The sequence below is a fragment of the Martes martes genome (genome assembly GCF_963455335.1).
Source record: "Martes martes genome assembly, chromosome: 1".
In the NCBI taxonomy this organism is placed as follows: Eukaryota; Metazoa; Chordata; class Mammalia; order Carnivora; family Mustelidae; genus Martes; species Martes martes.
The window spans coordinates 25601090-25617298 of NC_137888.1; the positions used below are offsets into that span (position 1 = coordinate 25601090).

At 42.6% G+C, this 16209-nt stretch overlaps 1 protein-coding gene across 4 annotated transcripts in view; it reads right to left on the minus strand.

Moving 5' to 3' along the window:
- CXADR (CXADR cell adhesion molecule) overlaps positions 1-10954 on the minus strand; it is a 61620-nt gene extending 50666 nt beyond the window's left edge. For 2 of the 4 annotated variants that reach the window (XM_080829883.1, XM_080829882.1), the window contains exon 1: positions 10753-10928. In XM_080829883.1, the coding sequence (XP_080686009.1) occupies positions 10753-10795 (43 nt within the window). In that variant the 5' untranslated portion in view covers positions 10796-10928. Of the gene's footprint in view, positions 1-10752 lie in introns of all 4 variants that reach the window. The other 2 variants (XM_080829881.1, XM_080829884.1) reach the window with 2 other exon arrangements.
- Positions 10955-16209: the final 5255 nt, after the last annotated feature.

Sequence of the window (16209 nt, forward strand, 5' to 3'; positions counted from 1 at the left end):
ACGAAATCAATAATCTTTCTAATGTGGTAAGTGAAAGACAAAAAACACAGACTGTATAATCCCATTTATACAGTGTTAACATGAATCTACATAGTTAGAAATCAGAAGAGAGTTGGGAAGTCTAGGAAAGGCTGTGAACTTGAGATGTGTGAGGAGAAACAGAAGTGACCACTGTTTTGAGGAACTTGGGTCTCAAGGGTAGAAGGAAAGTAGTAAGTGTGATGTGTGGTCAAGGAAGGGTTGTTTTATTTGTTTAAAGATTTCACTTATTTATTTGACAAAGAGAGAGTGTGCACAAGCAAGGGGAGCAGGCAGGTAGAGTGAGGGAGCAGGGAGCCCAATGCGGGGATGCAGGGCTCCATCCCAGGACAACCTAAGCCGAAGGCAGCCACTTAACCAACAGAGCCACCCAGGTGCCCCTGAAGGATTGTTTTCAAATGAGAAATGTGGCATATATTCTATTTCCTGATCAGGGTGAGATTAAACAGATGTTTCTGCTTTGTGAAAACTCTTACCTGTTTACTTGTAAATAAGGAAACTCTGTGCTTCTCTATGTATGTCATACTTCAGAGAAAAGGTTTACTTTTCTTTAATTCTTAAATTTTTTTGAAGTAAACTCTACCCCCAACATAGGGCTCAAACTCATGACTCTAGATCAAGAGTTGCATGCTCTACCCACTGAACCAGCCAGGTGCTCCTAAAAGGTTTACTTTCAAAGAAATGTGAAAGAGCTGAAGGAGTTAGAGACAAAGGTTACTTCTGTTTTTGTTAAAAATATAATGTCCCAATGTTTTATAAATGGACTTACAAAAAAAAAAAAAAAAGTCTAGCCACATTTGGGACAATAAAGTCTCCCCAATGTACATAGTTGTACACCACAGTCCATGAGCAGGAGCAAAGAAACTGGCCTGTAAGATAAATCCATGTCAGAGACAGAACTGAGCTCTGACCAGGGAACCCTGGATTACAGAAGAAATTCTGGTTTTAAAGTAACCAGAAGAGGCGTAGAGGGTGGTGAGGCCCAAAGGTCCTTGCTCATAAAAACTCAGGTTCTCTTCCTTTAATTAACATGGAACAGTAAAAGTAACTGGCAAAAAGCAAAGCTAACACACATACACAAAACAAAACTCAGGTAAAGTGTCATAAAGATGAGATCACAGAAAATTAGAAAGCAAAGAAATAGATATAAGAGCAAAATGAGTAAATATTATCTCCTTATGGAAAATCCTGAAGGTATTAAAGAAAGGGTTAATTACAGTAAGAAAATCACCCCTGTTGTAAGCATGTCTAACTTGACTGCCTCAATCTCCCATTAATTTCTTTCTAATATCCCAAAGTGAATTCAAATTTCCCTAGCAACCATCAACAGGGGCCAGTCTGTCCTTATTTTCTACCTTCCTATAAATGCATTTATTTCCCTCAGAGGCAAGTTAAAAATGTGATTTTTTTGTGCAAGTATTTCTTTTTTCTCCCTCACACCTAAAATGTAAATGTATAGAGCTTGTATAAAGGCAACTGATATAATTTTGTACATAATAACAAATGATCTGAAATTCAAGAAACTAAGAAACAAGAGACCTTATTTAACTTGTTACCAGCAGGAATACTGTGTAATACAAATAATTATCTCGTGAGCACATCACACCCATGACTTTTTAGTTAGTAGGATGTTCAGAGACTAGATATGTTAGAAGGTGACTGGAACTAAAGCTCCAATTTCTAGACTTCTGCTGACCAACAGGTTAGCTGCAGCCACACATGGTTACTGAGCACTTAACATAGCTAATCAGACTTAGTATGAGGGAAAAAATTTAATCTTATTAATGCCTAATTTGATCACATATAGAAATGATATTTTGTATATACTGGGCTAAACAAAATATACTCTTTAAGAACTATAATGTCTCACAACTCTAGACTCAAATATTTCTACAAGGTACAACCTGCTGGGGCTGAGGAGCCCAAGATCTCCAATTCCATCTAAATCCCATCACCCCGGGGTGCCTGGGTGGCTCAGTGGTTAAATACCTGCTTTTGGCTTAGGTCCTGGGATCGAGCCCCACATTGGGCTCTCTCCTTGGCAGGAAGCCTGCTTCTCCCTCTTCCACTGCCCTGCCCACTGCTTGTGTTCCCTAATTCCTTTAAATGATAATAATACAAAATCTCCTTCCTACCCAGAGGTTGTCAGAAGAGCAGATTCAAATGAGGCACTTATAAAATTACCTTAAAAAATAAGTTAGATCGGGGCACCTGCATGGCTCAGTCTATTAAGCATCTGACTGTTGGTTTCAGCTACCATCATGATCTCAGCAGGGAAGTTGGCTTGTCCCTTGGCTGGTCTCCCACCACTTGAGGACTTCCCCCTCGACCCATGCAAATTACATCGTAACAACTGTGCATTTTGGTTCACTGTGATGGTCTAGATTTAGTGACTGCAACATGTTTATAGTACTGATTCAAATTCCATCGCTGATGAAGTTATATAAATAATGCATATATTGATACCTTTTTTGGCAAAATATAAATTTAAAACTTGTATGATATTCTTGAGTTTTTTGAAACAAACAAACCAACCAAACAAATACATATATATATATAAAATAATATAATAATATATATTATATATATATATATATATATATATATATATATAAAGGGGGAAAAGAGGTACAATTGACTTTTCTAGCCAAGAGTTACCAGTTCATTCTAAAAGTATCAGATTTCACATTGTACGACCAAGTAATTCCTCTCAATTCTTACTGTACAACAACCCAGGGCACCAACTCTCAAAAGTTTTTGTCTGGCCCATCAGGGAAAACCCCCATGGGAATCATCTGGTATTCAAGAGCTCAAAGCTCTGTTCACTGGGGAATCCAAGTGAGACTGAAAGGTCAGCTACAGTCACTCTAACAATTCAACAGAGATGTGGCTGAATTTGGTTCACTCTAAGTGTTTCTTGAGATTCCTTGAGAGCATATAATCTGTGCAGCCGAACTACCAGTCCTCTGGAGAAACGTTTAAAAACTCATTCAGAACATACATTTACACTATGGGATGGTGAAAAAGTAACCATAATTAGTTACCTGTAATTGAAGTTTGTTTTTATTTCTTGGAAATAAATGAAATCAAAGTCATTCCTATTCCAACTTGTAAAATGCCTTTGAAATAATGAAAGTGATTTAATAGTTTCAAAGGAAATTTGCATTGTCTCAGTTAACCAATTAACACTGGTTAATTTGACTGTTAATCCTTTTTCTCACCAACTATCAAAAGACACACTAAACCATGCCATTGATCTCACACCTACCCTAAAAATAGACTGTTATTATCTTCTTCCCTTAGCCTACCTTCTCTTTGTCAACAGGACAGGCCACGGTCTTCTCTTCTACAGCACACTGCTAATTAAAATAAATTGCAAATACTGCTGAGTCAAAGCTAAAGCCTTTAATGCTTAAACTCTAATTGGCTAACTCTTTATTAGAAACCTGGAAGAGTGAGTCAATGAGGTGAGGGAAGAAAGGTGACAGAAAAGGCCGGTGGTAGGGGGGCTTGGGTGGCTCAGATGGTTAAGCCTCTGCTTTCGGCTTAGGTCATGATCCCAGGGTAGGGTCCTGTGATCGAGTCACGTTGGGCTCCCTGCTCGGCGGGGAGCCTGCTTCCCCTTCTCCCTCTACTGCTCCCCCTGCTTGTGCTCTCTCTCTCTTTCTCTGTCAAATAAATAAAATATTAAAAAAAAAAAAAAAAAGTAGGGGCGCCTGGGTGGCTCAGCGGTTTAGGCCTCTGCCTTCGGCTCAGGTCATGATCTCAGGGTCCTGGGATCGAGCCCCGCATCGGGCTCTCTGCTCAGCAAGGAGCCTGCTTCCCTCTCTCTCTCTCTGCCTGCCGCTCTGCCTACTTGTGATCTCTGTCAAATAAGTAAATAAAATCTTTAAATAATAATAATAATAAATAAATAAATAATAAAAAGTTAAAAAAAAATGAAAAAGCCTGTGGGAAAGCACAAAAGAGAAACTGTCTCTTTAAGTCACCATTTCACCACTGAATGTAAAAACATTTTCAGCTTCCTCTACATTTTTACACAGAGACAGTGATGGATTCAATAGAGTGAACAGACCACAAAGCAATGCCAATAATGGAGCCCCAAGAGATCACCAAACCAAACCATAAACTTCGAACCAACAGATCACTTCATCATGCCAGGGTGACGTTTTCCCAACTCCCTCCCATTCCACAATTCGTCATTTCAGCCCCCCAAAAGAGTTGGGTAGAAAATAAGATAGGGAACCAGCAACAGAAAAGGTTACTGCTTTTTACTGATACATAGCACACTCTTAACAGAAACCAGTCTAATTCCAATACCAATCTAACAATTATTCTAGAATATTAGTTTTCTTTAAAAAAAAAAAAAGTAGATGGATGAAAAACAATAGGATAAAGTCGTAAGTTCATTTTCCTTGGATAATTTTTAATTATGTCTGGGTTACTTTATCATTTTAAAGTCCACATCCATTCCCTGCTGGCCACTGAATGAACAAACGAACCAAATTAAAAGTTCCCAGTAACAATTCTTGCCTTTATTTAATTATACCTGATAATGATTTGTATATAAGAGAGGAAAGACAAAAACAAGGGGCCTGGGAGAACAGGCTGTGACAGGAAATTAAAATGAGACTGACTGTTAACACTAATGCACTCCATTACTGAATGCAGAGCAAAGCTGACAAACACCAAACACCAAGCTGGCCTGTGCAGAATACTGAGCCCAGCCCTGCTCACCTCTTCCACAATGTACCTAGTCTTGACCTTCAAATGCTCTTTCCCTCTGGGCCTTTTTCTCAAGTCAATATACATCAATTCCTGTCTGGAACACTTTCCCCACTTATATCATTAACAGGCACTGGGCACACACTGCGAACGAAATAAGGAATAAGCAGATAATCCCTGACACATCATGAAATGTACAGCCTGTTAAGGAAAAACAATTGTAATAAAGGCCCACTTGATAACCGTTAGAACACGCTCCAGTAATGTAATATGTTCAGAGCACGGAAAATTCACTTACCAGACACCAACAAAGCTATTTCAACCATCTTAAGAGATGCTGGCACAACCTGGGCTCTAGGTGGTGGCTGGAGGGATACAAGCGACTCAGAAACTGACTGGATGTAAGCAGATGAGAGGAATAGGAAGGTAGGGTGCCCATATTTCTGCCTGGGCACTTTGATGGCTGAAAAGGCCACCTAATGGGAGAGGGAGCAGTGGCTATGTAGACAGGCTCAACTGGAGGTGCCTGTGGGAAGTCTAAGCAGGGGATGTTAAGGAGGGGTTTCAAATGATGGGGAGAAGCTCAGTAGACAGACTAGAAATAGACTGGAAGCTGTCAAGACAGAAATGCTAACTGAAGCCATAACTTGAGGAACCCCAACATTTAAGGTACAAGGAGGATACTGGGTACATGAAGAAAAATGAAAAGTAAGGTTCTGGGTCTGGTGGCTGGAAGTTACAGGAGTCCCTATCTGCTGGCTTCTACCTTTATCCCCATGGTCTGCTACTGTACCTTGGGACGAAAGTCATATACGCAACCCTTCACTGTCAAGCCAACTGCAAATGCTGGTGTGTTTTTCTTTCTTTACTCACCTGATGCCCACTCTTTGTAATCTATGAAAATCTAGCTTTACCCACTACAGAAATCGTCCTCCCTGTGGAATCAAGAACTTCCTGAATGTTCCCAGTAATTTCCTAATAGTAAGACCTATTGACTTCATTTTTGCACCAGTTTCTGGGACACCCTCATCCCACAGTTGTCTTACACCCCCCACAACACTTCCCACTGTTCACCTGCTGTGTACTTACTAGACGGTGTGCTCCAGTGTCACCTCGCACCATCTCTCCTAGTCCCACCAGCTTGTCCTGGGTAACTCGACACAGATGGTACTTCTCAGCAGCGATTCTCAATTCTCTACCACCAATCTGTCTTTCCCAAGATCCTGACCTTTGTTTCAATCTTCCTACTAGACATTTTTTTTTTTACCTCCATTCCCCTCAGATGCCTCGAACACCACCTGTCCAAACTCAAGCTCGCTGGCTGTTCCCTCTAAAACGTGTTCCTCTTTTTTTTCCTCTGTAGGTCAGTGACTTCCCCATTCACTCAAAGCCAGTAATCTTACTGCTTCTCTCTAACTAATTCTTGCAACCAACCAGGTATCAGGCTTCAGTGCATTTCCCTCAAACCAACTTTTTAGATCAGAGACGAGGCCCAACACCACTGTTTTTCCACAGGGGCTGCTTCTGTGTACATCATCCCAGATAGCTTCCTGTGTTAGTGTTAGACCCGCTGTTTCAACCTGCCTCTCCAGCACTGCTGCCGAGTTCATCATTTAAGCGAATAATCTCAGCGTATAATCTCACTTCTTTAATGGCTCCACAAGCTTCTCAGTGCCACCACGGAGACTAGTATAACTTGACAAATGTCAATCATCTTTCATCTCCTACTAAGCTCTTGGCACAGCCTTAGAGCTTCACTCACCCGGAGTGTGGTCAGCAGTGACATGATGAGGAACTTGCTAAAAAGCAGAATCTCAGGCCTCACCCAACTTTCTTACGAGAATGATTCAGATACACATCAAAAGTTTGAGAAGTGCTGGTTAGATGCTTTGATGAACTGAATTTCTCACCTCCCAAGACACATTCTACCCTTTCAGATCTCCGTGCCCTTGCAAAACCTGTATCATCTGCTGGGTGTGTCCTATCAAAATTTGCACCTTGCAAAGTTCTATACTACTGTACGGGTACCTAGCACAGCACAGAATATTGTAAGCAATAAATACTTGAATGACTAAATCATGTAATCAATTAATTAATGAATGAATTTGGCTCCAGACATGCAGGATCTGAGGTACTAAAGTGCATTCAGGTGAATGTGAATGTTAGGCAGTTGGAAATAGTGGCGCAGAATTCAAAGGAGAGATGGGATGAGCTGGCACTACTTTTAAGTCACGAGCAACTATTTGGAGGTTATAGTAATGGATAAATGAGGCCACCCACATTTAAGATTGCGAGAAGACGACTACGGAACAAATCATGGGGAAGGCTGGTATTTAAGGGGCCTACTATGAATTCGATGAAGAGCAGGTTAGCAGGGTGGGAAAGAACCAAACAGGTTCTCCTTGATAGGAGCTCCGAAAAGATAAATGGATTTGCCAAATGGTTGCTGTTCTCTCTGGCAACTGAAGTGGAATAGAACAATGAGATCAAAGATAAAGCAAAATCTTAGAACTTCTTTAGACTAACAACTGAATGAGACAAGGCAACTGGAATGACCACTACCAAGGACTGTCTTTATGCGATGAGAAGGGAGAGAGAGCTGGAACTGACCAGAGCTACAGCACATACATGGGCCTCGTGATTAAAAAAGCTGCAAACCTGCAATCATAAGACATTTGCCGAACATTTGCTCTCTGCCACATACCATAAGCTAACACTGGGACTATAATAAGAACGCAAGTAATGCCCCTCAATGCCCCTTGTGCAATGAGATAAACTGAGTACCTGACGGACACACCACAACAAATAGGGTAAGAAGCCATTGTAAAGTGGCTTGCCTTGGAGGAGGGGCAACTTTTTTTTAGGTGGTTGGTATAATGGCCAAAATGTAGATAGTAAGAGAGGTATATGGAGGGGATAAAGTTCACATTTAATCTTCATATTTTTTATGCAAAGGAAGACTCCAGGCAAGCAAAATGATAAAACATTTCACTCTGCTCCATAATGACTCTGAGATGGTAGGATCCCTATTCTTGACACACAAAGCAACTGAGGCACACAGAAAGGACAGAGGCCTGCAGCCATCAAATGGCTGACAAGTGGTGGGAAGACAAATACTTTTTAGCTTCACTCATGTTGACAGTGTGTGAGAAACAGAAGCACCCCAAACTTTAACAAGATCCTCAGGTGATGCTGAGGATGATGCTGATACACGGGCCACATGAGTTTATAACACCCGCCTAAGCCCTGGTTCCTCGTGTTATTGTAATAGTGTCTGAGAGCATGAACTAAGATTAAGAAAATAAAGGGCTAAAATGAAAGTCTTCAGTATTTGGCACATAGTCAAACCAACAGCAGGTTCTTACTGCATGACAGATAACCAGTGATAGAAATTTAGGAGGTCAATTAGAGGTAATCAAAGAGGAAAATGGCTGTTTTAGAGGCAAAAATAGCAAGTGGTAAGAGCAAGAATTAAGGAGGAAATCTGTGACCTTAGCAAATTAAGTTATATAACTACCCTGCGCCTCAGTTTCCTCACATGTGCAACAGGGATCATTACGATACATACCCTCCAGGATTGCTAGGTAGATGGAGTATATGTCAAGCCCTTAACAGTGCCCTGGCATGTAATAACTGTTCAATCAAGGCTCTAATATTACTACCATTGCTACAGCTGTTCTACTACTGCCACTTTTGCTACTGGTAGTGTGACTTGATACTGGACAGGTAGTAAAATACATCAAAAGGACTTCTGCTAGCAACCAGAATATATGACAAAACTCTTTACAACCCATATGGAAACAGATCTAGAGAAAAAATAGCACTGCAAGTTTTAATATGTAAGCCTCCTCCACTTTGTTTTACCAAATGTAGAAGCCAATCATGTTACCACTCAAATCAAATTCATAGGAATGAATGCCTAAAATGGCAAGAGTTATCTGAAGAAATACTCAAAGCCATAGATCAATTACATAGCTTTTTGAGTTGTTCCCTAAGCTGGAAAACTGTACCTAAAAATAGTTGTCTTGTTAAGCTAAAGACAACAGTGCTTTCATGAGAAGTTCACTATCCTAGTATACAGTTTATGAGCAGAATGACTCTGTATCAAAAATATCCTCAGTTGAGGGGCACCTGGGTGGCTCAGTGGGTTAAAGCCTCTGCCTTCGGCTCAGGTCATGATCCCGGTGTTCCGGGATCGAGCCCCGCATCGGGCTCTCTGCTTAGCAAGGAGCCTGCTTCCCTCTCTCTCTCTCTGCCTGCCTCTCTGCCAAATTGTGATCTCTGTCAAATAAATAAATAAAATCTTAAAAAAAATTGAAATGTCACTTCAGATCTCATTTAAAAAAAAAAAAATATCCTCAGTTGAGATTGTTCCTAACAAAGTGAGGTGTCCAGAAAAAAATGAAATCCATACAATTATCTGGACATCACCGGGGTGTCGGGTGGCACTGGGTGGGGGGGCGATCCTCTACACGGTTTATGTTATTCCACTTTTCTGCTCTAGATGTAGCTTAAAATATTTTTCCCACTTCAACTTCAGTTTAGTCTTTGACAAAACAAAGGTGGGAATGTACCATGTAAACTGGTTACTGACCCTTCATCCTTTCCAGAATCTTTACTTTGGAAATTTCACCCAAGTCTAAATGATATGTATCAAAAAGGTGGAGGTGGTGCTATATATCGAAGATTAGACTTGTTAATAGAATGTTGATCCCATGAGTAATGCTCACAGATGTGGCATCCAACAATGGAATTAACATTTCAACAGGAAGCAGAGAGCCATCCCAACAAAAAGGGCCACCCGCTCCTTTCCAACACTTTAAAAAAAAAAAAAAAAGTCCTTCCAGAGACTACACAAAGTGCGCCTCCTGAGGGTCGCACCGTTGGATTTTTTAAAATTAACCATTTGGTTCTAAACGTGACATATGCCTATCCTGACAAATAAGATCAGTTAGTTAAAACACTGCATGAAAACGGATCAGTTTTTTAAAGCGTCAAATCATTATGCCTTCCAATGGTCCACACATTTTTTAAATGCCTTTTTTCCCCTCCTGAGAAAGGCGCAGTCAAAAAATGTACTTGGCGAATCCTTCAGGAATTGCCCTGTGGAAGTCATCCCCTCTTATCTTCAAAATGAATTAACTCATCGTAAACGCAAACCGAGCTTACGATTTCTTCTTTGCACTTTGCTCCGGGACTGCAGAAATTATGACTGCATTTTTGCAGGAACCTAGTTTGGATTTCACCGTCTACTTCGTCGAGCTACCGTCTAGTTAACAGCTCGTGCTTGGGCTCGCCTCTTACGAGATGAAGAATGCTCAAGCGACTACTGCTCGTCTCGTGCTTGGGCTCGCTTCTTCTGCGAGACCAAGAATGCTCAAGCTACTGTTCCTTCAGCGCCTCTTTCCTAGAGATCGCTTGGACGCACGGCGACACTGAAAAGCTCAGTGTCTATTTAATCATGGCGTTTGTAATTCAGCCTCCCCGCCTGGACTGCTCAGCACCTGGAAACTCGCAGCCCTAGGCTTCTGAAATCGAGTAACCCCGCGCGGACACGACACGAGCTAACAGAGAGAAAGGGCAAGAGCAAATAAAGCAAAGCTCGCACCCGCAGCAAAGAATGGTCTGGGAAAGACGCCAGGCGCACCCGGCACGCCGCGCCCACCCACCCGCGCCCGGGGAGCCCCTCCACCGCCGCCCCCTATCTCGGGGACCGGTCCTACTACCCCCAGCTCCCCCCGCCCCCGCATCTCACGCCCCCCCCGCACGGCTCCATTCCGAGCCGTTCCACCTTCCCGGCTCGCACGCCCGGCTCCGCAAAACCACCCCGGTGCAATACCGCCCGCACAGCCACCACTGCCGCAGCGCCCCCAAATCGCACCCGTCCCCTCCCCCACGCCTCATTGTTCCCGGGTGGCCGCAGGCAGAGAGCGCCCCAGGGCGGTGCCGGCAACAGGAACCCTAGGAACCAAATTGCCCCCTACTCACCCGCGACTCCGCACAAGAGGACCAAGCGCAGCAGAAGCGCCATGGTGGCGGCCCGGCCGTGGGCGGTGACTGAAGGTAGGCGGCTCTCACCCGGGGTCTCAGTCAGCCGGTGCCTGCGCGCTCCCGACTGGCTGGCGGCGGCGGCACCTCGGCACCCCCGTCCCACCCCACCCTCGCTTGGCAGGTGAAACACGTCACTTCCGGTAGTGACTGAGCCCCGCGGCGCGCGCCGGCTCCGCCAGGAGCGTGGGGTTGCCACGGCAACCAGCGCGGGCTGCCCTAGGGATCCTCCGGAGTAGGAAGCTCCCGCGCCCGCTGCGCTCCGCGTTGGGGTGAGCGGGCAGCCCTCCGCCCCAAGCAAGAGCCGGGGTCCCTGCTTCAGTGCCTTCAGTCAAATCGGGGTTTGTGCACTAGGGTCGGGCCAGCCTCTCTCCCCAAACAACTGACACCGCGGTCGCGCCCTTGCTCCGGGGTGCGGCACAGGACAATACTCGCCCGCCTGCGCTGGGATCCTGAAGGGCGGCAAATATGGTTGGACTGGCGGGCACTCACCCGGCTCTCCCCTCGCGGTAGTAGAGAATGCGGGGGGGGATGGGTGGTTAGTTTCCAGCCAAGCGTCCCACCTTCGGCGGTTTGCTGCGAGGGTCTCCCACCTAAGGCTCTGGGGAAAGCGAACTGATCAGCGCCTCCTCCGCTCCATGCCCCCCGCCCCCCGCTCCACCTCCCCCACCACCCCGCATTTCCTCCCTTTTCATTAAGTCGGTGGGTTGCTTTGGAAGGCTCCGGAAGGCTTTTCCCCATCTCCAGGAATGACTGAACCCCTAGACTGCAGCTTCGGATTTGGGAAATGCCTGGGTTGGCTTTTTGACCTGTTGTATTCAAAGGTTATTCTCGACCTAAAATTGGCCATCAAGGACCAGTGAGCTTTAAAAGTGGGGTTTAGGGGTGGTTGAAGGCTGGAAGAGGTGTTGGGAGGACCTGGGAATTAGAGATTTTGGATCGCCTGATCAGCCTACAGTGTCACTTCCTGGTATCCTCCATACTCGTTCTTGTGTCATTTGCATTCTCGGTGGCTCTTTGCAGATAACATTTATTTATAACTGCTGATAGACTTTGGTGTTCTCGACAGTTCCATATCAGGAGTGAATTAGAGGAGAGAAGCGGTGTGGTGCAGTGGGTAAGTTCTTGGGTCCCGGAATGGGACAGTTAACTGGGCAAGTAATTTGGAAATACACCTTGCTATGAAAACTAGATAAGATAATGCACAAAAGAATGTTTGGCACTGTGCCTGGCGCCTAGGAAATACTCAGTCTAGTGGTAGCTAATAAAACAGTGTTATTGGGAAAATTCTTATTATTTACTGACCAGCAAAGGAAAGTAAATCGATTATTAGTAAGACCAAAGTCGCTCAACTGAAATTTAGCCTGGTGGTCTGCTATCCTGACCGCACCTTAAAATTACCTAGAGGGGTGCCTTGTTGACTCAGTCAGTGGAGGGTCGGACTGTTGATATCTGGGTGGGAGTTTGAGCCCCATCTTGGGTATAGAGATTACTTAAAAATAAAATCTTTCTAAAAAATTAAAATTATCTTAGAGGACTTTTGCAAAGTACCAGTATCTGAACCCCCACTCCAGCAATCCTGAATTAACTTGTCTCCAATGGAATCCTGACTGATCTAAGGAGGGTCCAGAGTAATGCTAGGTATTTCCTATTAAGGAAACAAAAATTCTCCTGGATATAACTGAAGGTGTAAAATATTTAGAACTTAAATTTTTACTCAACACATTATACTTCATGAAATTAGACAAAAGTATTAAAGTTATTCATATCTATTTCAGACTGTTACATAACATTTTTCTACTATTACTCACTTAAAAGCAGCACAGATTTATTATAAGTGTCTCCTCGAGGAGAAATTAAAGTCAACCTTCATGGGTTATCTCAACCACTTACTAGAGGAAATCTTTTGAAATTATCCAAAAGGATTTTTATCTTAATCCCTTTGCTTGTAGTATTTTTTCTTTTCTTTTCTTTTCTTTTTTTTTTTTTTTTTTTTTTGCAATCCTTAGTTTTTGCTTCCTTCTGTGGTAGGCATTTCATACCCATCAATCACTTACCTTACTCTCAATATTTCTGGAAGGCCAAAAAGGCACATTATTCATCTTTGTCACTCTTGGAAACCAACTTTAGTAGGTTCTCTAGTATTTGTTGAACTGAATATATTCAATTCATATATTGATATATTGACATATTACTAAAAAGCATTTAATACATATACAATAACAAATCATTGCATCTTGATATATCTCTTTAGGATATACTTTTAAAAATGTAAATTTTACAAAATTAATGTTTTATACTTCATTAGATTACTGAACACAAATTTTTCCAACAGTATCATCTCCAAGATTTAAGTAACTTTGAAAGGAGCAATTTATCTTATTCAGGAAAGTAATTCTTTATACAATTATATTACAGGTAGATTTTGGTTTATTAAAGCTGAGAAAAAAAGGAAAAAAATTAAATGGAGTCATCTTTAGATTTTGGTTTGTGACTACCTTATTTCGTATAAACAGCAGCTAAAATTATGCAAATCTCTGAAACTTTTTAATGACACCTTAAAAAGCCTTTGTGACTATAGTTAGCTTGGAAATTAAGTCTCCTGAAAGCCATAATGAAATAATCCCATTAATTCTGGATCCTGCAAATTGATTGATATTTTCAAACCAAGCTAACAGTAGTGCACCGCCTTTAAATGAATTGTCCTATCTTAGTAAAGCACCAAGCACTCCACATAATATAGCTTCTCAACCGGAAGAAAGGTGATTCTTGGTCTGTCAGGAAGGTGATACTCTTGGAGACACAAACAACAATGGTTAATATAGCATTTGTTCTTACAAGGATTTCTCAGCAGTAATGGATTTGTTAATACGCCAAGAGATGATTAAAATCTTATGATCACATTCAGAGATTGACTTATTCTTAAGAATTCTTAAAAATTAAAGGATTTTTACCTCTTCACAGGCTGGCGTATAAAGGCATGTAAAGCAGGAAACTTTCTTTCATAGGTGATGCTGCTGATTTTTATACTTTCTGGAAATTGATAATGCTGTTCTTAAGAAACGACAGTTTCTGGGGTGCCTGCCTGGCTTAGTCGGTAGAGCATGTGACTCTTGATCTCAGGGTCATGAGTTCAAGCCCCATGTTGGGCATGGAGCCTACTTAAAAGTAAGGAAAGGGAAGAAGAAGGTTTCTCAGTGTATTCTACTTACAATACCAAGAGCATGGGTTTCATGGGTTAATACCATCGAAGTCATCTATTTACCCCTGTACAAATGAATTTATAAAAACTTTAGTTTTATGCCGTGTATATAATATTTAGAATCAACTCATAGGCAGTGACCTAGAATTTTTTTAGATTCCTAATGTTATAGGATTTTTTTCTCCGTCAGTGCCCACGGTTCTTGGTCACGCCACTTTGAAGAATGAAGAGGTAGACCAGACAGAGTGGTGGGCAGCAAAGCATGGTTTACTAAGTGATAGTACAAGGCTCCCAAAGAAGGAGGGTACTGGAGAGGGTTACCATGGGGGTTCTATGTCTAGGGAATTTTATGGGTTTGTTGGAGGGCTGTTTTAATCTAACCCTTCCTGCACCTGTCATGCAATCAGGTTTTTGTCATCTATCTATCACATGGAGTAGGGTGAAGGGCACCTTCCAGGGTGGCATAAAAATCTTTTAAGGGTGGCTTCGTCTTGGTTGTGGGGGTGGCACTTTGTCCCTGTCTCCCTTTCTTCCAATTATCCTTTATCGCTAATAATGTGATTCCAGAATGAATACACAAAAGTGATAAGTTTAGGGGTGCCTGGCTGGCTCAGTCAGTGGAGTTGGTGACTCTTGATCTCAGGGTTGTGGGTTCAGTCCCCACATTGAGTGTAGAAATTACTTAAAAATAAAATCTTAGGGGTGCCTAGGTGGCTCAGGTCATGATCTCAGGGTCCTGGGATTAAGCCAAGCACCTGGCTCTCTGCTTAGTGGGGAGCCTGCTTCCCCCTCTCTCTGCCTGCCTCTCTACCTACTTGTGATCTCTCTCTGTCAAATAAATAAAATCTTAAAAAAAAATAAAATAAAATCTTAAAAAACAATGAATAGTTTATACAGGCCAAAGCTGAAGATTTTACTGATGGCCTTTTAACTTTTTTATCCAAGAACAGTCTCTATTTGTTCTGATTGTTTCTTTGTTTTCGTCTCTGTCACTTCATACTATTTGCATTCCTCCGATTTCTGCTAATTCGTTGTTTTCTGCTCAAAGGTTATAATTGGGCTGAAAAAAAGAAGCATATTGAAAGTTCTGGGCTTGCTGGTGACTGGGTCAATCACAGGGGATCACCAGTAAAATTGCTTTTCTTTTTAGAGATTTTATTTGAGAGAGTGAGAGAGGTCATGAGCGTGCACGAGTGGTTGGGGGGCAGAAGAAGAGGGAGAAACAGACTCCTTGCTGAGCAGGGAGCCTTTTGCTGGGCTTGATCCTAGGACTCTGAGATTATGACCTGAGCCAAAGTCAGACACTTAACTGCCTGAGCTGCCCAGGCACCCCTACTTTTAGAAACAAACAAACGTGTTATCTAGCACTTAAGTGTAAACACATGGTGGGCCAGCTTTTTTTCTTTTCTTCTTTTTTTTTTTAACATTTTTTTTTTAAGATTGTATTTATTTATTTGACAGACAGAGATCACAAGTAGGCAGAGAGGCAGGCATAGAGAAGGGGGGAAGCAGGCTCCCTGCTGAGCAGAGACCACGATGCGGGGCTCTATCCCAGGACCCTGGGATCATGACCTGAGCCAAAGGCAGAAGCTTTAACCCACTGAGCCACCCAGGCACCCCCTTTTTTTCTTTTTTAATGAAAGTTGGCTCCAGGCTCTACGTGAGGCTTCAACTCACAACTCTGAGATCCAGAGTCGCATGCCCTACTCACTGAGCCCGCCAGGCACCCCTGGGCCTGCTTTCTGGAAGGACGACTGGAGTAGCACAGAGGGCATCAACTTTCATATATAACTACAGTTTAGTATATCTGTTTGATACCCCCTGATACCCCCTGTCCAAAGACCCATTTTTACTCACCCAGTCTTAGGCCAGCTAGCAGAAAGGGCAAAGGTGGGAATCTCAGTTTTTAACTTTTTCTTAAACTAACTTTGAACCAATCGCCCTGTTTTGGTTCCCCTCATCCCGTTCTCAGATACGCCTGATGCTATCACCCTGAAACTCTCTGAAGGTTCACTTAGACCCCTGCTGGCTTAGAATTGAGCCAGCTTTCTTTTCTTTCTCAAGATTTTATTTATTTACTTATTTAGGCTCCACACAAATTTGTGTTTTTAATTCTCCCATCTTTATGCAAAAATCTGTCCTCAATTGAGGTGAAAGTTCCCCACGCATATTGAAATGTTAAAATCTGAGGAGAA